Source organism: Alosa alosa, chromosome 18 (genome assembly GCF_017589495.1).
Source record: "Alosa alosa isolate M-15738 ecotype Scorff River chromosome 18, AALO_Geno_1.1, whole genome shotgun sequence".
Lineage (NCBI taxonomy): Eukaryota > Metazoa > Chordata > Actinopteri > Clupeiformes > Clupeidae > Alosa > Alosa alosa.
The window spans coordinates 15,699,552-15,724,066 of record NC_063206.1 but is presented as its reverse complement, the minus strand read 5'-3'; the positions used below and the strand labels follow the sequence as shown (position 1 = coordinate 15,724,066).

General features: G+C 44.3%; 1 protein-coding gene across 1 annotated transcript; it reads left to right on the top strand.

Annotated features, from left to right (window-relative positions):
* Positions 1-1,227: 1,227 nt before the first annotated feature.
* Positions 1,228-23,909, top strand: kcnk12 (potassium channel, subfamily K, member 12). Its single transcript, XM_048270594.1, has 2 exons — positions 1,228-1,564; positions 22,834-23,909. Exons 1-2 carry the CDS (start codon positions 1,228-1,230, stop codon positions 23,709-23,711), a joined length of 1,215 nt encoding a protein of 404 aa, XP_048126551.1. The 3' UTR covers positions 23,712-23,909.
* The last annotated feature ends 606 nt before the right edge of the window (positions 23,910-24,515 follow it).

The window sequence follows — 24,515 nt, the reverse complement described above, 5'->3', positions numbered from 1 at the left end:
CACAACTCAGAAGACAAGGTGCAGTAGCACGGTGTCACATTAACACCTATTATCGGAAACAACAGAAGAGTTGATTCAAACTAGCGATAGGCTACCATGAACCATGTCGCTCTACTGTGAGTTCCCTTGGATTTCGGTCAAGACACACATTTGGAGCGGTAGGAGGAAAGGCGATCTTTCGTACCCTACACCGTGTGAGATTACTCGCTTTCTCCAACGAATTCACTTCACTTCATGGAAGCAAGGGGCGCGATTGTGTTGCTTTGCAATCAGACACAAGTATCCGAACACATGCGTGCTGAATTGAATTTTTAAGAAAGTCTCGCTCTTTTTGGTGTTTTTCACCGCTTGCCTTGTTGACTGGTATGGGAGAGGCAAGCCTGGCACTGGACTCCGGATGACGATGAGTTTTGTTACGAGATGTAATATTTAATGCAACAGACGAATTCGTCTACATTTGGATACCAGGCTGCGCATTATATCCGCATCATAGATCCCGCCAGAGATACACAGTGAGTTTGTGGGAAAAGAGAAGAATTAACAAATGTGAATAATAAATATGACGTACCCGGATCAGTGAAGCGCAACTATTTTTTCTTTCCCCCTCAACAAACCTTTTAATCGAACGGGTTGAATACAAGGCTTGCGACCAAAAGTGACATGATTTCTGAGGAGACTATTTGGTGCAGCGAAGCAAAGGATGAGCTGGCGGTCAATTCATCGGTGGCATGCTAGATGGTAAAGACATCAACTCAGCTGACTTCAATAACATTGCGAGGATCCTTTGTTTTTATTCATAGTGGATTTAATAGACAACACTTTGAAATTCCTCTTGGATATGTAACCATCACGAACAATTTTGCATTGTTCGGTGATCATCTGGAACCGAGGGATAACTAAGGATGTGATAGGACTCTTTCCGGCATGCGAGAAAAGTATTGATTTAAAAAAAATAAACCTACAAGTGGTGTGAGCTTTCCCCCATAGCGGTATGACTTAGGCTTACTAAATTATAATGTAGACTAAGCAATCTAAGACTAAGTAGTAATACTAATAGTAGTACAACTAATAGTAAGTGTACTGTACTATTATTGTACTGTCTATAGCCATAACACTTTGGGGAGGAACAAGGTAAGCTACTTAAGTGCGATCCAAGCGAATGTCGTTCCCTCCGTCTGTGCTGAGCTGGTCGCTGTCCCCTGCGCTGGTGGTGCTGAAATTTGGATAATGCCTGGACTGCGACTGCAAGGCTGCCGTTCCCTTCACCTAAACGAAGACAACGGCCGCTTCTTGCTTCTTGCCATCCTAATTATACTCTACTTGCTTTGCGGTGCTGCGGTGTTTTCCGCAGTCGAGAGGCCCTCGGAGCTCCAAGCCCACGGGCGCTGGAACAAGGCACTTTTCAACTTCAGCGAGACATTCAACATCAGCCTGCAGGATCTGAACGCTCTCCTCCGGGACTACGAGGCTGCTATCGCCGCCGGCATTCGAGTTGATTCTTTAAGACCAAGATGGGATTTTACAGGAGCTTTTTACTTTGTTGGGACAGTGGTGTCAACTATAGGTGAGTTACAATCTTCATACACCATGTTTCATCAATCATTCTTTTCGTTACTTTTAAGATGTTGCCTGAACAGCCCGGGTTATTTGAATTTATATGATTCGGAAACTGAATAATAAGCTCATCTGATTACAGCTATCTCTAATGGTTATATCATTTAAGGAAGGACTGTTGTATTGAATGGCAGGTGTTGCACAATGCATTGCACAGTGTCCTTCCTTCCACCTTGGTCTCCAGGCTCTTCCGTGAAATCACATTAATGATTTTTAGCACATTACGAAAATTAAGGCAAGTATGTCCTTGGGATTTCTCAACCTTCATTCAAGACATGGCCTCTCTAAATATAGCAGGAGGACGTACAAACATTGTGGACTCGGTGGGCTTACATCAGTGTGAATTAAATTGAATCCCAGGGGGACCATTGAGCGGATGGACCCTAATCATTACAGCACAGCTGAGGCATCCACCTCACTCTCTTACTCTCTCTCTCTCAGTACCATCCCACTCTGTCCACAGGAGATGTCCTCTGCCATCAGTCTCCTTATCCTGATATGAATGCCCCTTTGGGCTACACCTGAGAGATGGGGGAGAGCACACAGGTTTCCCCCAGAACTACCATCTCTTCAAGGTGGTTCCTCAGGCTTTTGCTTCTCTGTGCTAGGTGGTCCGGGAGTTGTAGTGGCTAGGCATTTTTTAAGCAAGCACAGTTGTTTTTGTTGATCCGCCATGTATATCACATCCCCTCTTCAAAGATGTGTTCTCCAACATTTCTTATGTTTTCTTTCATATGCAGAGTGCTGGAGTGGTACAAAAGACAACAGATCCCGGTTTACATGTTTACTTTCCCCACTGGCTTTACACCAGGATACATGATGATTTCCTGTTGCTGTGCTATTTCCCTTGCATTGCCGCTCGTTTGGCAGCGCAGTTCTCTGGTTAATCTGGCAGCCCATGGTCTGGGCTTGGGTTCCATTACCTCCTGTGGCCTATCATAGCTGCAGAGCTGGCACCGTGCTTCAGGTCCTGGAACAGGGTCATTATTCATTCCCCTGGTCTGCTTGCGTAGCATTTACAATTCTCGTGCAATAGGTCACAAAAGAGCAATCGGTCTTAGTAGTCCCAGGTCAGGCCAGCTCTCAAAACGTCTGCCAGTGATGGTTAACAGTAGCTGAGGCAATCCTAGGCCTTCTGCCTGGTCAGCTGGACTCAAGTGGTCTATTTCCAACCCAGTCCACAGACGGCAATTTGTCCCTCCTCTGAGAACTGATGAATGATCAAGTGCAGGAGATTTGAGTAGTGGGAATGGAATAGTAGGAGTAGACTATTAACTGTGTGTGTGTGTGTGTGTGTGCGCGCACCTATTTGTCTATGTGTGTGTGAGAGAGAAACACTGGCAGCCTTTCTGAAACATATTCTCTCTCTTCCCCCTTGTTTTCACCCTATCTGTGTCTGTAGTAGGTGGAGGGGATTGTGTGCTCTTACTGTGCCTGCAGAAGGGAAAGGGTTTTTGGCTTTTTTTTTACTGCCAGTGAAATTGACAGCAGACTCACTTCACAGTAGACAGGCACAAATGTGCACGCGTGCACACACACACACACACACACACACACACACACACACACACACACACACACACACACACACACACACTCCTAGAGACAGCTGACATGAACCCTGTATACTCATAAAACTGACATTCAGCGTTTTGGAAAAAATGGACAAAGCGCGAGATAAGAATAGAATGATAGTGGAGAGAGAGATGGGAAAGTGAAACACAGGGGCCTTGTCAAACCGTGACTGGCTGAACAAACGGGCAGGAGTCACTCCCCAGAGGTGCTGATGCCATGCAGTTCCTCTGGACTGACATGTGTGAACACACTACGCACTGTGCATGTGTGTGTGTGCGTGTGTGTGTGTGTGTGTATGTGTGTGTGTGTGTGTGTGTGTGTTTGCAAGTGCACACGAGACTGTGAGTGAATGTGTCAGCTAGCCTTGACATGTGTTAGCTGGTCCATTGCATATTGTTGTTTTGGGGATGCTTTGAGGGAGGGGGGTTAAGGATATGTGTGGGTGGGTGTTGTGCTGAGATGCTTCTGGATTCTTCTGAGCTGGTGGGGAGCCATTCTTCTTAGTGGTGTAGCGAATGGTGTGTCCTGGACAAACAAAGCCAAAATTAGAGCCTCCTATTTCAATTGCTTTGTTCTGATGCATGGATTTCAGTGTTAATTTGCATCTTCATCTGATAACACCATAGGAGAGCAATTCTTCGCTCTCCAGGATGAGAGTGTATTCTGTGTGTGTGTGTGTGTGTGTGTGTGTGCATGTGTGTGTGTGTGCATATGGTATGTGAGGGTACAAGGGAGGCTTTCTCAGTGCTGCATATGCTGCCCTTGGTACACCGCACCCTGCAGAAAACTACCTTCATCCACAACTTTAGAGAGTGACATCTTTACAATCTACAGCCGTAAAAACCCGAACCCAACAACCTCTTAAGTCTGCCTCAGTACAGTCTGTTCCAGAACACACCATCATCCATGTCAGATTAATGCTTTCGCCTCTCATGATGACTTTTTAAGAGTCCAGACTATTCCACTCCCACTTAAACAATGGAAGATTTGGGAGATTGAGCTGAGTTTGTGCCCTGTCTTCCTACTATAGATCAACTGCTAAAATAATGTGTTGGTAATCTGAAGTTATGGGGTCACATTCACATTTCCATTTCCCTGGGCAGATATTCTGGTGACATACACAGCGTTTGTGCACCATGCACAGCTCTGAGAAGAGTGGCTGAGTGCGTTTAATATGCTTCCTGTTGAAAGTGGTGTGTGTTTGAAGTGATCGATTGGCCTAGTATTTACTCATGATGCGATCATGAGTGTGTATAGCCTTGCTATGTAAATCTTCTCCGGGAGCTTTTGCTCTGTGCGTTTAATAGCAGCTGACAGAGCATAAAATATGCATTTATATGGCGGCTAGTGTCTGCTCAATCAACATGTGAACCCTTTTTCTTCCTGTGTTTTTATTTTTGTGTAAAATCACCAAATACGTCCCTTGTTTGTCTTGTCCACTGGATTAGTCGACAGTAGGACGTCACTAAAAGGAGATGCGGACAATGCTGCATGCAGTCAGAATCCCATTTCTGGGAATTATGTATCCAGTCCAATCGTGTTGTACCAGGCTCCCTCTATCAATCATGCTGGAGCACACAAGACTGTCAAACTGGGAAACGTCATTAATGTCCAGAGGCTAATTACTGCGACTGCGAAGCAACAACATGTCTATTAATAGACACAGTGCTTGAGACATACAGTACTCTCTGGAGTTTGGGGCCTACTTTATTTGGATGCCCCACCAAAGGCAATCGACAAGCCATCTGTGGATGCTCTGCTGACAGAGAGCAGTGGAGATAGGCTTCAGTTCTGGGTTAGGGAGGGTTAGTTGACAGATAACCAGGGTGTAGTTCAGAGTTACTGTAGGCTGATGTGATAAGCTGAAGATTTGTTGAATATTTGTAACATTGTCACTTATGGCAGCCTATACCGGCTGATGAAATAAAGTGTCAAGAGAATTTGTGTAGGTGACCTCGACACAAACGCAATGCTTGTACAAACACTGTTTACAGGCAACTCAAGTCAAACTGAAAGGATGACACAGATAGACACATACATTCTTTCTCTGTCACACACACACACACACACACACACACACACACACACACACACACACACACACACACACACACACAAACACAGACAAACACACACACTCACACACACTCACACAAACACAGACAAACACACACAAACACACACAAACACAACCTTGTGCACTGTTTCTTACAAAGCTATCTGAATTGCCCAGTGATCACATCTTTCCTGGACCTCTTCTGCCACGTTTTTAAAAGCAGACCCCAAACTCAAGTGCTTAAAAGAATCCCCACACATCCATTCCCAGATACACCGGGCAAGTGTGTTTGGGAGATAAAGATGAAAGCCTCGGTTGCCCTCCCCCTGCTCCTCCCTGCTCTGCTCGGCTCTGTATGTCAGTGTGCTGCTTGTCCTGTGGCCGACCCAAGGCCGCGTTGTTTCTTATCTCTTCGAGCCCTGTGCCCTATCTCCTGCGCCCCTTGACCACAGATGTCTGAGGCTTTGTTACTCTCTCTCCCTCTCTCTCTCTCACTCTCTCTCTCACACTCTCTCACAGAATGCTCACGGCTGTCTGGCATTGTGTCCAGCTAGCCTTGTAGTCTGGCCACGTGTTTTATTGCTCCTGCTGTCACCACCACAATCAGACAAATAGAGGGGGGTGGAATGCTTTTTTTTTCATTGCCTCTCCCACTACGCAGTGCTTTGACATTGTGACAGGGAGAATAATTGGTGAGGTACATCCATTGCCGTATCCTGTCATAGTTTGGTCTGGGTGAGAGTTTTAGGTGCTCAGGGGGAGGGTGGTCCTGGTGAGCCTTCAGACAAAAATTAGTACAGCTCCAAAATGTATCTCACGCCGTATGTAGAGACAGAGCAGTTCCTCGCTGTGCACAGCCTATTTTCATCAGCAGTCTATAAAAGTGGAAAGGTGTAGATTAACTTTGAAATGGGGGAAGGAGGCTCTCCTAACTCAGCTGGCGGCTGAGGAGAAAATCCTCTGGCTCCAAACTTACTCTTAGATTTGACGTAGCTCCATATTTACCTCGCCCAGAATTAATGACAGCTCTCTCTCTCTCTCTCTCTCTCTCTCTCTCTCTCTCTCTCTCTCTCTCTCATTCTCTTCTCTTCTAACTCCCAAAGGAATGCTTGTCAGTCAGCTCTGCAGTGAATTGCTGTGAAATGAAGAAAGACATTCGGGCAGTTCTCCCTCTAAGCCCGCATGGCCAAGGTGCTTTTTTCCCCTTTGAGGAGCCGGCATTCCCTTTGGCATGACCAGGGTGAGAGACTTAACCAGGTGGAACGGGAACGTGTTTGATACACCTGTCTTACCACAGGCAGGATTTTGCAGGCTTTTACAGGTGCTTAGTCCTCAGCCGGCTGTGGTAGAGTCCATGGGCTGTGAGCACCTGATTTGCTGGAGCCCTGGCTAGCACAGCAGGTATAAAAACCTTCTCAGTTTAAACTTGTTTCTGTTTACTGCTTGAGAGACTTGTTGTTGTACAAGAAAGGGGCGAAACTGATTCTTGCGTCAAAACAGCTTGTTCGAAATCATTTCATCAGTGTCATGTAGGGTCCAAATTTAAGGACTGTAGTGGTCATTTTCGTTTGGTTGTGCATGTAATCCTCATTCCATTTCATTGCCTTTTTGGCATCCCTTATGTCGACGTACCTTGTCATGCTGGAAGTTCTGAGTCAAGGAACTGAGTTCACATACTCTCCAAAATGACATTATTTATTATATTATGTATAACAGGAACACTGGTGCAGTCAACTGTAAAGCATTAGCGTTAACAATACCTCTATTCTCGAGTATACTTCCCATATACTGGATACTTGGCAGCGCAGCCTGAGCTGAACGTCAGTGAAACTGCAGGGTGGCAAATGCTACTGTGTGCAGGTCTTGAGCAAGCCTGAGGCTGCTGGTTTGGAGCAATGTTTTTGTTATGGCCGCCGGGTCCAGGGCCACAAATATATATCCAAGATTCTATCTCTGTAACCACCACAGTCAAAATTCACTTCGTCTTCTTGTCTCCCTCCCTGCCTGTCTCTCTCACTCTCTGTTTCTCTCTCTCTCTCTCTCTCACACACACACACGTACACACACACACACACAAACAAACACACTCACTCTCTTGCTCACACACACACATACTCTCTCTGTCTCTCTCTCACTCACACATGCACACACACACACACACACACACACACACACACACACACACACACACACACACACACACACACACACACTCTTTCTCTTTCTCTCTCCCTGTTCCTTCCCCCTTCTCATTCTTTTATAGTAGCCACTTGGTCACGGCGGTGTGAACATCACCCTGTGATTGGATCATGCATCATTGTTCTCTCTCCTTTTTCCTCTCCCTTTCTCCCTCTCTCCCTCTGTCCTCCCCCCCTGGTCTCAGCTTGGACACTCTCTCCATCGCTCCAAATCAGAGGGATGGATCTGAACCTGCACTTCTCTCTGCCTGCCTGCCTGCCTGACTTATTCCCTCTCCTTCACTCTCATTTCATTTTAATCCATCACGCTGATTTCAGTGTGCTGACCCTTTTAATGAAAACTCGGCACATTACCATTCATGGAATAGTAACACATGCATGCGGGTATCATTGCGTTTCATGAGAACGAATTAATTAGGCTGCTGAGATTCATGCTAAAGAGAGAGCATGTTTGGGAGCACTGCAGAGGCAGAGGGGAAAGCTCTAAAACAGAACAAAGATTTGCACAAAGCTTGAAGTAGGGAAGACTTGAATTGATATAAAATGTATCCAAAATGTGCAAAGCACATATGGGAAAAGATTACTGTAAATGTATTTGTAGTGTTTGTAAACACCAGTTCTGTGAAAATAAGTGACATCCTGCATATGAGAACTCTGTGTAGGGTGGATGGACATTGGTCTAAATTGCTATTTCTTTTTTATTCTTGCAAGTTTCTTCTCTGCACAAACCGAAAAGAGAGCAAAAGTAAATGCAGTAAAAATCTAGTGGATAAAAATCTAGTGGAAAAATAGTGGAGTGTTGTTTCTAGTTATTTCGTCAGTTTGATACAATGTAATGATTGGGTATACTTCCCAGTTGTCCTTTCATAGATGCTGCTAACGTTTTGAAAGGATCCCATTGGCACCCGTTTCCAAATGTCCAAACGCCTGTTTTATGACTTCTACAGGGAGAACCAGCTGTGAAATTAAACATAAATTTGGGCATTAATGCATGTTCCAGTTGTCTCATAAAATGACAAGTGATTCAGAATGATGTTCCATTCATGTAAACACCGGAGCTGGTTGCGTTTCAGTTGTCAACAAGAAAAACAAAACAAAATGCTATTGTTTGTTATCAGTTGTCTGTTGTTAGCAGTTTTTACCAGATATAGCAATACCAGTTTGTAACAAAGCATTACACAGTATTTTACACAAACAAACATCATAGCAACATAGCCACGTATAAAGGTTGGACACTATTGTTTCTACAACTGATTTAAAGCTACAGTTGGCAAGATTTTTTTGATCATATTCACTGAAACTGACACTATGCTCCGCCAGAACAACATAAATCAACCGGTTTTAGAAAAAAAATAGCATTTCTACCTCCACCCAGAGCCTTTAATTTAAACATTAAAGATTTTGGCTAAAGTCCCCTTAATCTGTCAGACTTGCCAACTGCAGCTTTAATGAGACACAAATCGGACAGAACTGCTAATAAACAGTGCATATCTATGGCTCTCATTTATTGTTACAGTAATGGGCGCAGTCATCTTGGAAATTCGAACAGGGGTACTCGGGGTTTGAACAAGTTGATGAGTCGGGATAGAACTTCAGGGGGCGTTCCATTTGCAACTTCCTGTTAGTAGCTCGGAAAAACAACTTGGTATTCTAAAATGGATAGTTCCGGTCCTTGATTATGATTGGCTGAATCTTGTTCGATGCCTTTGTAAAATTTGTGGCATCTCTCCGATAGAGAAAATTTGGAGCAGTTCACCAAACGAACGTCCAGCGTTAGTTTTGAGGCAGGTATAGGTGTGACGCAACGAGAAGCTACTGTTGAATCTAAACAACATGGCGACGTCCACGGATGAGATGAGCATAAAGTAGCTATCGCTGAAGTTTTATCCGAATATTCAAGTACTCATGGGGAGCTAGGAATCTAGAAGTCTCTGCAGTGTAGCTGGGAGGAATGAAGGACACAGACACAGCCAATTCCAGTTAGTGTTTGGTAGCCCTGAATCTTAGTTACTTAATGGGAGGAATATGCTTAACAGGAAGGAATATGCTTTCTTCAGAAGTGTAGCCTACCATGAAAACTTGGTGGGGATTGTCGTTGATGAGGTTCATGTCACATACAAATGGTAAGTTTAAAAACGTTAACGTTAGCTACTTACCTAACTTGTATGTTAAAAGATGGCATTAGAAGAACGCTTTGTTAATCTGATTGGTGGATTTGGCCCGTCTAGACAGATTTATCCAATCAACTCAGGTGGACAAATGGAACGCAGCATAAAGTCTTACCAAATTGTTTCAGAAGTGCAGCAAACATAGCTTTCTTGTAAAGGAAGGTCTTAAATGCAGTTGTTTCCTCAATTCTAAAGAAAACATCAAAGGACTTCTTTCCAGACCAATCTGCAGAACCAAATTAAAATTTGCTAACCTTCACCCAGGCAAAATTGTTGACTCTTACATGTGTTAAATGTAAGCCAGTTTATGCTATGATCTGGAAAAGGGATTTCTATGAGCTAGTTTTACTAAAATATCCACATATACATAATACATTTTCTCTGAAAAATGTATCTTATATCATTAAATTGTGCAAATATGAACTACCCATTTGAACACAACTGAGGGTCTTATAAAGAAAGTATGCCTGGTCCTCGAAACACATGAGACATCCATACCATGCAGTCAAAGCCTCTTTAAAGGAAGCTCAGATAGTCTGACTCTCCAACTGTAGGCTGTATTTGAGGATTAATTCATTCAGAAATAGCTCTAGGGAGTGCTTCTTAACTCAATACAGGGTTTTGCCTATAGAAGTGGTCCAAAGCTTCTCCTTCCAAGAAGTATGAAGACAGACAGACAGACAGACAGACAGACAGACAGATTGAATGACATCTGTGACTACACTGCCATCTCTTTAAACTCTGCTCAATAAAAACCTGATGAGGCTGGGGGCTGGATGCTGTTAGGTATTGCCAGTGGATCATCAGGGATGCTTTCTTAACGACAGTGAATAATTCCATCTGTTTTTAAGTTGTCCACTGCTTAAAGGACATCAATAGGACACCACATCCTCCTGAGATGAATCCATAGACCTATGTCCTCTGTAGTGGACATAAGTTCTAGATGCATACCCCTTTACCCCTTTGAGCTATTCTATCAATTCCTGTGGTCTTTTAAAGAGGATCCTGGGCTTTCTAATGATATATCATGTTATTGGCTGGGTTGCTGGGAACCTCCTCTTTCTTGTTCTCAGAAATAGTTGACATCAAAACAAGCACATTTAATGGAAGGAGGAGAGATAAGTCAAATAGTGTCTTCTTATTAAGCATTCATTATGATGGCAATATATGGTCTTGTTAATGAAAATGCCAGGAATCATATGATTAATTTTGAAAGAAGTTAAGTTATTTACATTTTGAAATAATAGTGACTTTATGAATGTCCATTATAATGGACACCAGGACCAAAATATTTAGATTTTTTGGGAAATTTAGGAGATCATTTGTATAGGATGAATGAGGGGGATTTGGAGCTCTCAGGTGATGAGTGAGTGAAACAGAGATGAGGACTATGAACCTGTGCCTCAAGAAGATAGCGAGGAAGAGTAAGACTAAAAAATGAATTATCGCAGATGAAAGAAAAACATGAAAATAAAATGAACAATCCAGAAAAAAGATAAAACTGTCCAAAAAGGCAAATAAAGTAGTCTAGAAGGATAAATAACCTTTTCCCTTATATTTGGTTAAGTTTACCCTTAATTTAATACCACTAAAAGCATAATTTGTCCATTTCATGGCTACCTTTTCATACTAAAACGGTCCTTTTGTCCACCACAGGGGACATGCTATAAAATTTAAAATAAAAATAATTTTAAAAAAAATAAAAATTGTAAGATGTTTTTTAAAATCCTAAATAGAAAGGAAAACACAACAAAAAATTGTTGGACACTTTTTTTTCTTGGTTCTCAGGAGGGTATGATTCCTTCTGCCTGGACACGTATGGGACATGGAACGTGATGGGCATCAATAAAGAAACTATGACTGGTCGTTTGTCTTGCAATGAGTGCAGAGTGTTGTGTTATATCTGACAAGGTATGTATATTTTGTATTGTAAAAATGGAAGCTCTGTCTGTGTCTGGATAGAGGAGTGTGGAGTTGGTTCTGCTGATCGGCTGCGTCTCGTCAGGCCTGTGCCAGTGTGCCAGCGTCCCGTGCCCTCTCCCCACCTGTTCCCACGTCTCCTGGGATGCGCTGTTCAAACAGTGGACTTGTAAATGTCACCAGTTAAAAATGGAAAGGTGGGGATCGAGAGAAAGCTGAAGAGCAAGTATGGCTGAATGAGAGAGAGAGAGAGAAAGAGAGAGAGATAGATAGTGTTGGTGGAAAGATGTAACTGCTGGTCTCCATTTCTCCTGACCCCCCTAGATGTCACAGACTGCCCAGGGGTGCCTCCCATGGCCAGACCTGCTCCGGGGCAAACAGATCAGCTTCTGCTTTCTCTCTCTCTCTCTCTCTCTCTCTCTCTCTCTCTCTCTCTGTGAGAAAGGGCACTTCTCTGTGCCCAGCCTATCGCTGCATTAATTAGAAATGATGACTGTGTTCAGAGGGAGAGTGTGTGTGTCTTTGTGTGAGAGAGAGAGAGAGACTGGTATAATCACACAAGCTACAGATTGCTGCAATCGTTATTAAATTAACAACTCAGGGCATATGCTCCTGAAAACAGGTGGCACTTTAATAAACACTTCAAAAAAATCTAAATGATGAAGAGAGATAACAGGTCCCGTTGGCACCTAAGGAACTGTTCTTTTTATTATTATTCAGTCAAATTGGCTACAGAATGCCTTTGGGTTTGCTTGAAATAATTGACTTGGCTGTCATTCTTTTTTTTTTGTTTGACAGTGAATTACATATTTAATGACGTATCATCTTGTTGACTGCACTCCCTTGTAAATTCTATTTTCTATTTCTGATTATTATGCCTTAGAGAAATAAGGGACATTATCTGGGAGTTGTCAGCACTGACATCTGTCTGGTGCCAAAAACACAACTAAGTTTAAATACTCTAAGTAGATGGAAATGAGCAACACTCACACTCTAGCCCATCGGGTCTCACGGAGCAGGACCACAGAATCAGCAGCAGGTCCTGGGTCACTTCGGGTGACTGAACCCAGGGAAGGACCGGAGCACACAAAAAACCAGAATGAACTTGCGTACCAAACACTGACGATTTAATGTTGTAGAATTGTTTAAGAAATACAATGGTGAAAAATGCGACCCAGTGAAAAAGTGCAAAACATTTACAAAAAAAGACACGCCCTTATCTAGGACACCCTAATTGGATGACAGTGATGTTGGAGTTGTCACTCAACCAAGCTATACAAGCTAGGGTGTAAAGAGCCATGTTTTCCTGAACTCTATTTGTATACAAAGCCTTGGGTGGGACAGCTACAATAATACAATAATAACAGGACCCAAACAACAGCAGGAAGGGGAAAGCTACGTCTCTCTTCCTTAGTCTTAGTCAGGTAGTTTGTCTCTAGCGAGGATACTCAGCATTTGTACACTAAATGAACTATTGGCTGTACCATCCTGGGTCTGAAGGTTAAACAGAGTCTCGCTTGGTTAAGTACAGGTGACCCTCTGCGCCCACACAAACAAAGTGCCACCCAAGCTTTAAAGGCCATTTAAATTGATCTAGACTGCCTCTCCTTCTGCCTTGTCCTCCACCCCTTTTTTCTTGGCTCTGCTCTGATCCATTCCCCAACTCTGTGGAGTCATCAGAGATGGCAAGTGTTTCACCAGACTCGGCATATTCATGGGGACCTCCCTCCAACCTGCACTGATTTTCATTCCGACTGACCACTGCTGTGAGGCTCACAGATGCATTATGGCTCACATAATGCAGTTCAGCTGTGTCTATTTTCAGTAGTTTCAAATACTGTATTTTTTAAATTGCTTCAGTCAAGCCTCTAAGTTTCAGTAGTGCAGTTTACAGTAGTTTGTGTTAGTACAGAATTCACCACACCTTGCTTGGTGATGGCATTTGCTGCATCGCTTTTTTTTCGTTGAAGTATGAGATGTTTTGTATCACATTTCGCACAGAAACCAAATGCGCACAGGTGCAAGTTTTAAAGTGGATAGAACATTGAACAAGCGTGAAAATGATGGTGAAAAACTGTAAGCCAGTATAAAAAAAAATAAAGTATCAATTAAGGGGGGTCCCTTAATTAGACAAGTTGTCCTATCATTTTATATCCAATGAGCCTTGTTGCAATATCGTTTGAAAGAGCAACAACATGAGGCCGTGGGAAAGGCTCCAGAGGGTTTGGGAGCTCGCACAGGAGCCGGCAGAGCTGCTGAAGGAGCTCTTCCCGTAACGCGGGCTGCTACTACATAATCTGATGAGAAGTGACAGGGCACAGTGCCAAGGTCCCTCTTCTGAGACTGCAGTTTATTCTCTGGGTGTATGTAGTTGTCTTTGTGTGGGTGTGTGTGTGTGTGTTTGTGAGTGTGTGTGAGAGAGAGAGAGAGAGAGAGAGAGAGAGAAGTGAGTGTGTGTATGTGTTTAATTGTGTCAGTGTGAGTGTACGTGTGTAAGAATAGAGAAAGTGTTCTCTATTCTCACAAGTCTGCATAGATTACTTTTCAGACCCCTTTACTTAGGGACATAAATCATTAAATTACGTTGTTATAAAAAAGAACCTTTAACTTCATAACTGATAGCCTGGAGGGTTAGAGTGGACGTTTCCAAGACCTGTCAGCATATTTGCCTTTTATTCACAAAACTTTTTTCTCTCATTTTCGCCCAAGGGTCCTGGCACGCCACACCGTTAATGGTACTTTGCAGATTTCAGCGGGTTGCAGGAATATAGATTCTGTTTTTTAGGACGCCCTGAAGCATCTTCCTCTGACGGCGTCTCAGTGCGGGAGGGTGGTGAAAGTGTCTGCACAAACTGCTGATGGGTGACTCCAACCCTTCTATTGCCGAGAGATTCCTGATCGATAGTCCGCATTCTCCCCCTTTCCCGTGGCTTGGTGTGAGATATTTGCCGTTTGGCATTTGCTTTTTCCTCCTCCTCTTCCTCCTCCCCCTCCTCCTCTCCCCTTTCCAATAAGATGATCCCTCATATCTGCAGCGGGTGTGAATTTGCTTGGTAGCCCTCTTGTTTTGGACTGGCACCAAGGAGCCTGCAGTTTCCTGTCAGAGGATATTTACCCCCCTGTCTCTGTTCCATCACTCACACCAGTAGCCGCGCTGCAGAGTCCAGCTCCACATATCACACAAGAGGACGTGCTAAAATAAAGAACATATTTCATGCGCATTCTTTTTTATTTTGCTCTTTTCAAAAGTGCCTGCAGCCTCTATTATTCTGTACGGCAGTGGTTTGAATGAGCGTGATTGCTCTGCCTGCCACCCAGAGTTATGATAGACCACGGCCGTTGGTCCACATCAAAGGGTCTCGTGCTGATTTAAGTGTGATTGTTGACGCTCCAAAGAAGGTCTCACCCCTTGGGCAGCTGTGTTTGTATTGTCCAACTGCACTGGCTTCCTTTGTACTTTGGCGTGCCTGTTTAAACATACCCTGTGCATACACTGGCACAGTGTACCGGAGACATGACCCGGTGGCTTATGGAGTGTCTTATTTCGGTCGTAGAGCCCGCAGTTTTAAAGACAGTTTGCCACTTGTGAGTGACAGTTCACCTTCAGGCATTGGGTTTGTACATGAAAAGCCAGGACACAGAACTTGGATATGGCGTTGAGATTAATGGAGTTATTGTTGAATTTACCCAGCTGGGTTAGGTAGACATAAAGGTTTACAAATAGCCTCTGTACATGTTTATTTGAGATGGACTTTGGTGCTGTAGCATTGTGCTTACATGGCAAACAAACTGTGTTTAGTTTGCACATCGATTGAGATGTAATGTTGTGCCTCTTTTTGTTAGTGGTTGCTCTTGTTTCAGAAGCAGACAGATGCTGTATCATAGAAAACGATCCCATTATGTTGAGAAAAGCCTGTTTGCTAAACCCACTCAATAGAATCTACGTATATGATATTACAATGAGACATTAAAAGGACCATGGAATAATGTTTAAAGGTGCAGTAATGTGTAAGGAAATGTATATTCACTCTCCCTGTGAATGAAATCATATATATTATATGATTTCTCCCTGTGAAATCATATAATATATATGATTTCATATGTAGCCATAACTGCAACAGGAACAATGTCAATGAACTGAAAATAAATGAATGTTCATGGATGTCTGGAGGTAAGGCTCATTCTTTACAAAAAAAACAAACAATTCCTCGAATGGCAATAGCATGGACCATTAGAACTTGCAGCAGGGTCCTCACAGATAGCAAATTGAATGCCAACAGACAATAAAAATCAGACAGACGCAGGCCAGCAGGATTTGATAACTGTTGGAGAGTGAGGAACATGGGGAAGAGAGTGTAAAATACAATACACCTGTCTGTGCACATCCAGTCTCTGTTTCCATTCTGTATGAAATTGTCTGGATTTGTATTGCATACACACAATGTATTTTACAGGCCATTTCAGAGACTATACATTTGTTGGTAGGTAAATCTGATGTTCAGGAATTCCTCTAAGTTACATTAGAATTAATATGTAAGGCATAAACATACACATAATATACACATACACATTATACATACAGTAAACATACAGTATATACATAAACATTATAAATACACATAATAAAACTGCCGTGGCCTACTGGTTAGCGCTTCGGACTTGTAACCGGAGGATTGCTGGTTTGAACCGCGACCAGTAGGCACGGCTGAAGTGCCCTTGAGCAAGGCACATAACCCCTCACTGCTCCCCGAGCGCCGCTGTTGTTGCAGGCAGCTCACTGCGCCGGGATTAGTGTGTGCTTCACCTCACTGTGTGCTGAGTGTGTTTCACTAATTCACAGATTGTGATAAATGCAGAGACCAAATTTCCCTCACGGGATCAAAAGAGTATATATACATACTTACTTACTATACACATAATATACACATACACATTATACATACAGTAAACATACAGTATATACATAAACATTATAAATACACATAATAAAACTAAGCTAGCCTGAAACAATTTCACAGACCCTTACCAAAAGTGAGAGAGAGAGTGAGAGAGAGAGAGAGAGAGAGAGAGAGAGAGAGAGAGAGAGACCTGTTTGGTGTGCCACAGTTATGGTCTACACTTTTACTTGGACTCTTGAACGCAACGATCACAGCAAACCTGACAGGCTCTGCTTATCCCCTGCTCTGGTTCCCTCCAGTCTTCGTTCCCCACACCCACCCTCTCTCATCTCCCCACCACGCAGAACGTCGATCGTCGGTCTCCTCCAGGGACCTTCAGTGTTTGACTTGCTATATGCGCTTCTCTGCTGCCTTTTGTTACACTTTCAAAAGTCAATTATGTGTTATATGTGAGACGACAGCACACATCTGATTACCATAGTAATCCCATTAAGACCTATTGTGTTGACACACGTGCAGATTCATGTTGAGGTTGAGTGAAGGATGACTGAAGAAGAGCAACCCATGACACAAACGGGAGTCGGGATTTTTCCAGATCGTGTGACACCGCACGTGTGCTCTGGCACAGGAAGGAGACATTAGGGCTGGCTCGTTTTAGAATGTGCCAAGGCACTCTACGTGAAATACAGTTAGAGGACAAGAGCAACATCACGTGTGTGTATTCGTTTTCAGGAGGAAAACTGTCTGCGTGTTATGACTAATGGTTGCGTGTGTGTAAGGTTAGGCTTCTGTGCATGTGTGCGCGTGCTTCTGTCTGTCTATGTGTATTGAATAGTGTGATACATTGACGGTGGCTGCATTTAAAAGTATGAATTTTGTGCATGTGTGCTGTATGACATCCATTGTGTGGATGTATGAATAATGTGTGTGTGTGTGTACCTGTGCCCATGCTGGTGTGTGTGTGTGTGTGTGTGTGTGTGTGTGTGTGTGTGTGTGTGTGTGTGTGTCCGTGTGCATGCACATATGTCAGTGATGGGCATATACTGTGATGGGCAGATGGCGAGGACGTGCCCGCCGGCCGGGTGCTCCTGTGCCACCCTGTGCCCTGTGTGCCCGCGTGCTGCAGACCCCTGCCAGGCCAGTCAGTGACTAATGATTTCCTGCTCGTCAGAGGAACCCAGTCATCAGTACTGACCCCCCACTCTCTCTCTCTCTCTCACACTCTCTCTCTCTCAGGGCTGCAGCTCTGAATACCCAGGGGAGTCGGGATGGATGAGGGAGCTTTTTTAAAGACACAAACTGCTTCGCTTAGATATGGTGTGTGTGTGTGTGTGTGTGTGTGTGTGCATGCTTGCGTGTGTGTTGCGGCTTGTTTGGTTTGTTTTCTTTCTCCCTTTGTTTTCTTTGGAAAGTTTTGAAAAAGGCTAAATGACAGTGTTAGTGAGTTCAGTGTGTGTGTGTGTGTGTGTGTGTGTGTGTGTGTGTGTGTGTGTGTGTGTGTGTGTGTTTGTATGTGTGTGTGTGCGTGTGCGTGTGTGTGCTGCACGGTTTTGTTTCGCCTTGGGCGCCTTTGAATATCTGCTGGTGGGGAAGTCTAAAGTGCTTGTGCTATTTTCAGCACCATGCTATGAGGCCGCTCTGGCCTTGCTTTTCCATGTGGATCACAGCACCCCAATCCCATGAAAACTTAATGCCACTTATGCTGAATCTTAGCCACTCAATCACTGACCTGCTTGGACACAAGTGTGTGCATACACACTACATACTGTAGTTAACATACATTACATGTGTATGTCACATGCATAAATGCTTACATTATTAGCAGTGCAGTCTAGCCTTGTGAGTCATGGCCCATGAAATCCATGAGAAATCCTCTCATGTTAGCCACTCAATCACTGACAGCACAATACACGCAATGTACAGTGAATACACAGTATAGACATACAGTGCATTACATATGTAGATTACATGCATGAGCGTTTACATTCCTGCAATGCAAAGGAGCTGAACTAATGCATATATATGATGGCTTTTATGGAATCGTTGAATAATAACAATTTCAGAAAGGTAGTTTGACCAGGGTCCTCATGGGTCTGACAGGAGTGGTTCTGCAGGGCTGTAATTTATCATCTGGCACTAGATTAGCATGTTGCTGATTCAGCATTCATTGGGCTCTAGGAAAGCATTCAGTGTGAGGAGAGACAGACAGACACTTACAGAGAGGGAGAGAGAGAGAGAGGGAGAGCGAGAGAGTGAGTTAATAGCTCCAACAGGTCAGAATACTGCGATCAGTTTCTCAGTCTCTCTGCACACATCCCTCTCCTTTGCTCACGCACACACACACACACACACACACACACACACAAACACTCACACTCACACATGCACCTCACCTTTAGGCTCTTTAGGCTCATTCACGCACACACACACACACACACACACACACACACACACACACACACACACACACACACACACGCACACACACTGATGTGTGTAGTCCACAACATAAAGGCCAAGGCTTAGTTCTCTGCGCCTGGTTCTGCCCCCTCTCCTCAGTTTGTGTTTCTCTCTTGTATTTATAGCCCGTAGCGCAGCGTTCCCCCCAGACTGCCTCTGTCTCTGTGCTGAGCCATGGGTCGCTCCAGGTCGATGGAAATGCAATTGTGATTGCAGCTTTGATAAGACACCACCTTTATGCTTTCTGCCAGCCAATTATTTACTCGCTGCTAGAAATAAAATGATACGACACAATCAAGTTGATCTCTATCACAGGTGGTTAAAATCAATTAAAAATAGATTCTTCTTGTTTTAGGTGCACAGAGCAAACTCCTCCGGACTGGTTAACTTTTGATGGGCGGGCCCCCCACTGTTACTCCCAGATACAATATGACACGGCTGCTGCTTTTGAGAGAAATCTAGTCTTCAGAGAGTTTGACAGCCGCACCGATACCAGAGAGCTGAATATGCTCATGTCTTCAGTGGTTTCTATAGCATTTGTTTATTTTTAGGTGTAGCTTTATTGCCCCCCAACACACACACACACACACACACGTACACGCCCTTTCCCAGGGCCATTTTGTCTTTTGAACTCTGATTATTTTTGCATGCAGTCAAGCAGGAAGATAAACTGTGGGGGCGTAGCCATTTTCATTGAGATGCGGCTCATAAAAGCCCTCTTATCTGCCATTTAGCTGAAAATGAGTGGAGGACCGGCAGAGAAAGAAGAGCATTTAGGTGCCATTGAAGAGCCACAGTGCATGCAGGTCTGTGCACGCCATCAATACATAATACAATTGGCTATGGTTTTTCAGCACAGCCAAAGTGTACAGACTCAAGATGGCATAATCAATCAATTACAAAGGGCCCTGAAGAACAATCTTCCAGTTAAGTCATCTCCTCCTTACAGAGTTTCAGAAACTCATTTAACACTGTTTGCTGCTCCCTGCATAGGATACAAATAGCTATCTTGTGACACCACAGCCATCTGAATTGAATAGATGGGTTTGATTTGAATTACAGAATTACTACTCTTGGTCATGTGATGTCAGTTCCCAGTGTTTGTGTGTGTAAGGGAAGTTCTAACGATTGGTTATTGGCATAACACACTATTATTCAGCATTACTCATTTCGTAGGGATAGACGATTGCTTAATTGACACTTGAGACACTGTATGTAAACTGTAATCTACATCAGATCATTCTTCATTTTTTTTCACTACTGCCTGTGTGTGAAGTTGTAAGTCTCTCAAGTCTCCACACAGAGTCAAAGGCCTCATAATTAATAATTATAATGGAATAATTTCCATTTTTTCCTTCTGTTTGCATCCTCCAGGGTTTAATTATACTCATGACAGCCATTAAGCATTAGAGCCTGATTTCATTTGTACTGGTTGCAAGCCTAAGTGGACCCTAATAAATACATTTTCCTTCATCGTCAATGTTAGTAATAGAGGGAGGCTTGCTTTTCTGCTGTTTGAATGCCAGCTTTTGATTCATCCCAGCTGGTTTGGAAAGACTGTTCTGAACAAGCAAAGTCTTTTTTCAGCTTGTGGAAAATGATGTCAAGTGTAGTTGCATTTTTCTGGATCGCATTATGTTGCGTCACCTGGCTTGCCTTATGCCGGCCATTGGCTCTTTCTCTCTTTAACAATAGTTACACGTGATTGCTTTTCAGAAGACACAGAGGGGACAATATAATAAAGCATGGGATCTTATAAATGCGGTGAGGCTTTATGTCACCAAGTGTTTAGTAAGCCTGCTAAATTAAATCTTCCAGGGATGCAACTCTCAACCTTGGCCGGCTCAGGTGTAGACCATAGCCGTCTCTTTTGCTTCATGTTTCCATCTCACGCTCCCCCAACATCACCTGACACTTTGGTCTGAGGTAATGGCTTCGAAAACGGCACACGAAAATCAATGACTCGTGCCAGTGGTTACTCAGTCTGTAATGAGAACCCGGGCAGAGGGGTGTGTTGTTTGTGCGCCTTCGAACTTAACCTTTTTTCCTCCCCCTTTAAACAAATGCAAAGCCTGAGGAAAGGCGGAGGAGAGGGGCGCTTTATTAAACATCGCCTTAATTCAGCCGCCTCACGCAGGGTTAGCGAGTCTCTTATCGAGGCCAGGGCAGGTGACAAGCTCCGAATTTTCGAGTCGACATTCTGGGAAGCAATTTCAAGTCATTAGACAGGAGAGGCCTGGCCTCTGGCTCAGAAAGATTGCACATGTGCACTCGCCATTCATGTGGAAGCACCTGCTTGGGTTTGCGAGGCGAGCGGCTATGACGAAGCCCATGTAATCAGCAACAATCGTCATGCAGTGTGTGTACAATAACAGATGAGATAAAGGCTCATTGCCTTTCGGGAGAGATAGATGTTTTTATGGTACGTCTGCTATCTTTCAGACCGTTTAAAAGCTCTGTGTGATGTACCTGTGGTGATTGTGCATGCTTTACACTGGTGGGTGCTTAACAAAGTTAGTGATGCTTCACAAATTAAACAGGAATCAGGATGCCAGATGACAAGCTTGGAATGAGGAGTGTGAGATTATGTGAGAGTTGAGGATTATGTTGTGTCATTTGGCAATGCATTTGTTATTTGGAGTTTGTTTGTTTGTGAGTGTGTGTAATTGTGTCTAAACAAAACTTTGTTAGGCCATAATCATGTCAAGGTTGAGAACATGGGGTCATGAGGTCAGGAGAAGGTCAGGCAGTACATGTTTCGGCTACGCTTGGGTCAGGTTCAAAATATCATGCCCAAGTACAGCTCCAGATTTTTGTGTACAGATAAAATATATTCAAATGTTTCCATACAATCTGTTCAGTTAAAAATAGATATTATTTAATCTGATTCATGTGGTCAGACCAAGAGTGCCATATTGAGGTGGGTGGGTGTATGTTTTGAGGCCTTTATGATCAGAAGTCCATTACATTCAATAGTTATTTCTTGTATGTGTTCTGAGATTCCTGTTTGGTTTAGATTGATATTGAAGGTCCCCTGTCCCAACACCTCCACCCCCCTCACTTCAGCTCATCAGCTAATGTTCCTGCTGCGGAGCTGCAGAGTCAGGCGTTCTCCTCTGACCCCTGTCTGCTGGGGAGGGAGGAGAGTGATGGCGCTGGTGATGCTGGTGGTAGTGGTGGTGATGGTGGTGGGTGCTCTCACAGAGCTGAAGACCCATAGACCAGTCCTCTAAGACCTTATCTTCCCTTCACCTTCACACACACACACACACACACACACACACACACACACACACACACACATTCATCGGCATTCTCCACAGTGCAGGCCCAGGTTCCACTGCTCAACTGCCTGATTTACTCTAATTGAGTCACAAAAACACAACTCATCTAAGTGAGAGTGGGCAAGAGAGAGAGAGAGCTAATTTGTGGATCACCAGAGGATATTTGAATTATTTAGGGTGCTTAGCTAAATTGTTTACTCTCACATTCAGCTTCTTTTAGATTTGTTTAATTTGTTTACCGTTGTTTATTTCTACATGAATAACAATGCCGCCCCCCCCCCATTTCTTTCTCTTCCTATATTTAGCCATAACCCTTTAATCCTTTTGAAGGCGATTTTTAGGCAACAAAAAAGGTATGTTGTTTTGGGTGCTAAGATTCTGAGCTGGGAATTCATGACTTTGGCATTACCAGCGTGTTGCTCTGCCAATGTTGCCACAGGAACCCAAGCTTACACAGCTTGCTCATTCATGGATTAAGCTTGTTTTAACTCACACTCGTCTCCTCTGCTGTCCTCTTTTCCTCCTTCTCTCCTCTGCTCTCCTCCTCTTTTCCTCTCTCTTCTTTATTCTCCTCTTTCTCTCCTGTCATCTCCCCCTCTTTTCCTTCTTCTATCCTCTGCTCTCCTCCTCATGTCCTCCTCCTCTTCCCTTCTTCTGCAGGCTTCGGGATGACCACGCCAGTGACGGTGGCCGGCAAGGTGTTCCTCATCTTCTACGGCCTGCTGGGCTGTGCTGCCACCATCCTCTTCTTTAACCTCTTCCTGGAGCGCATCATCACGCTCCTGGCCGTGGTCATGAAGGCTATCCGGCTTCGGCGGATGCGCAACAGCGGCCTCCTGCCGCCGGGCATCTCAACAGACTTCGCGGTGAGCGCGCTCCCCGGCTGGAAGCCGTCCGTCTACTACGTGATGCTGATCCTGGGCCTGTCGGCCATCGTCATCTCCTGCTGCGCCTCCGCCATGTACACGCCCGTGGAGGGCTGGGCCTACCTGGACTCGCTCTACTTCTGCTTCGTCACCTTCAGCACCATCGGCTTCGGCGACTTGGTGAGTAGCCAGAACGCGGAGTACGACCACCAGGCACTCTACCGCCTGGCCAACTTCCTCTTCATCCTGCTGGGCGTCTGCTGCATCTACTCGCTCTTCAATGTCATCTCCATCGTCATCAAGCAGGTGCTCAACTGGATCCTGGGCAAGGTGTGCTGCCAGCGCTGCAACAAGCCCAACGCCTTCCTGGGCCGCCGGAACGCCATACGGCCCGGCTCGCGTATCCGCTGCAGCCACATCAGCCGCGCCAACGACTCGGACGGGCCCGGCGACAGCGACACGGAGGGCCGGCGGCTCTCGGGGGAGATGATCTCCATGCGGGACTTGGCTGCCTCCAACAAGGTGTCGCTGGCCCTCATGCAGAAGCAGCTGTCCGAGACGGCCAACGGCTACCCCCGGACAGTGGGCGGCGGCTCGCGGCAGAACGGCTTCTCGGGTGGGGTGGGAGCCCTTGGCATCATGAACAACAGACTGGCTGAGACCAGTAACTAGTGACCGAGAGGAACTCCCTAAAAACCTACAGGCATGGAACAATTCCTTATTTATTTGTTTATTTATTCATTTATTTATTCCTAACTCTAACAACAAAAACAGTTTCAATTGTATCTCAACACCGTAGACACCTCTCCTAAAGGATAGAGCCAAGCTTTGTAATGAACTTTTTTAATTTCTTAAAGAAAAAAAAAGAAAGACATGACAAACATACATCCTGAGTTTGCCTTGTAAAGATCAATGGTGGAGCATGTTCTGCATGAACTGTTTTGGATACTTTCATTAGAAAATGCTGCTGGTGTGTCTATGACTGATGTGTGGGGTAGTGTGATCCTACCAAAACCCTGTAACCTGAGGAAATGATCACATTCTCTCATATCCCAAGAGCACCAAGAGAGCACAGTGGAATAGCCTCAGGACAAAATGGTGGTGCCCCCAATACATCACAGCTCCGATTCAAAGCCACCACAATACACACCCAGTGCTTATATAACATTGTCCGTTCACATAAAGGAACTTGATCTAAGCCAATTATCTCCACTCATTTAATTTAATTAATGGAGGCTCATGGCATTGATTATATTGGCAGAATGATATAATGCTGATATGGTAATGGTGTGTACAATGGTGTGTATAAGTATGTTCTCTTCTCATGCACCATGTTGAAAACACAGAGGTTCATCACTAGACTTTTCTACTTAGACTATGCATGCAAGCCATCTAAACAGCCCAAACCATCCCAGTTGCTAGTTAAAATGAACTGCTTTACGTAATTGCGAAATAACAATGGCCTAATCTTCAGTA

What these genes read in the sequence shown, in the direction of transcription:
- kcnk12 (XM_048270594.1), top strand. Translation starts at nt 1,228, where the DNA reads ATGCCTGGACTGCGACTGCAAGGCTGCCGTTCCCTTCACCTAAACGAA. An exon ending in GACAGTGGTGTCAACTATAG is followed by an intron (nt 1,565 to 22,833) that starts GTGAGTTACAAT and finishes CTTCTTCTGCAG; the next exon opens with GCTTCGGGATGACCACGCCA.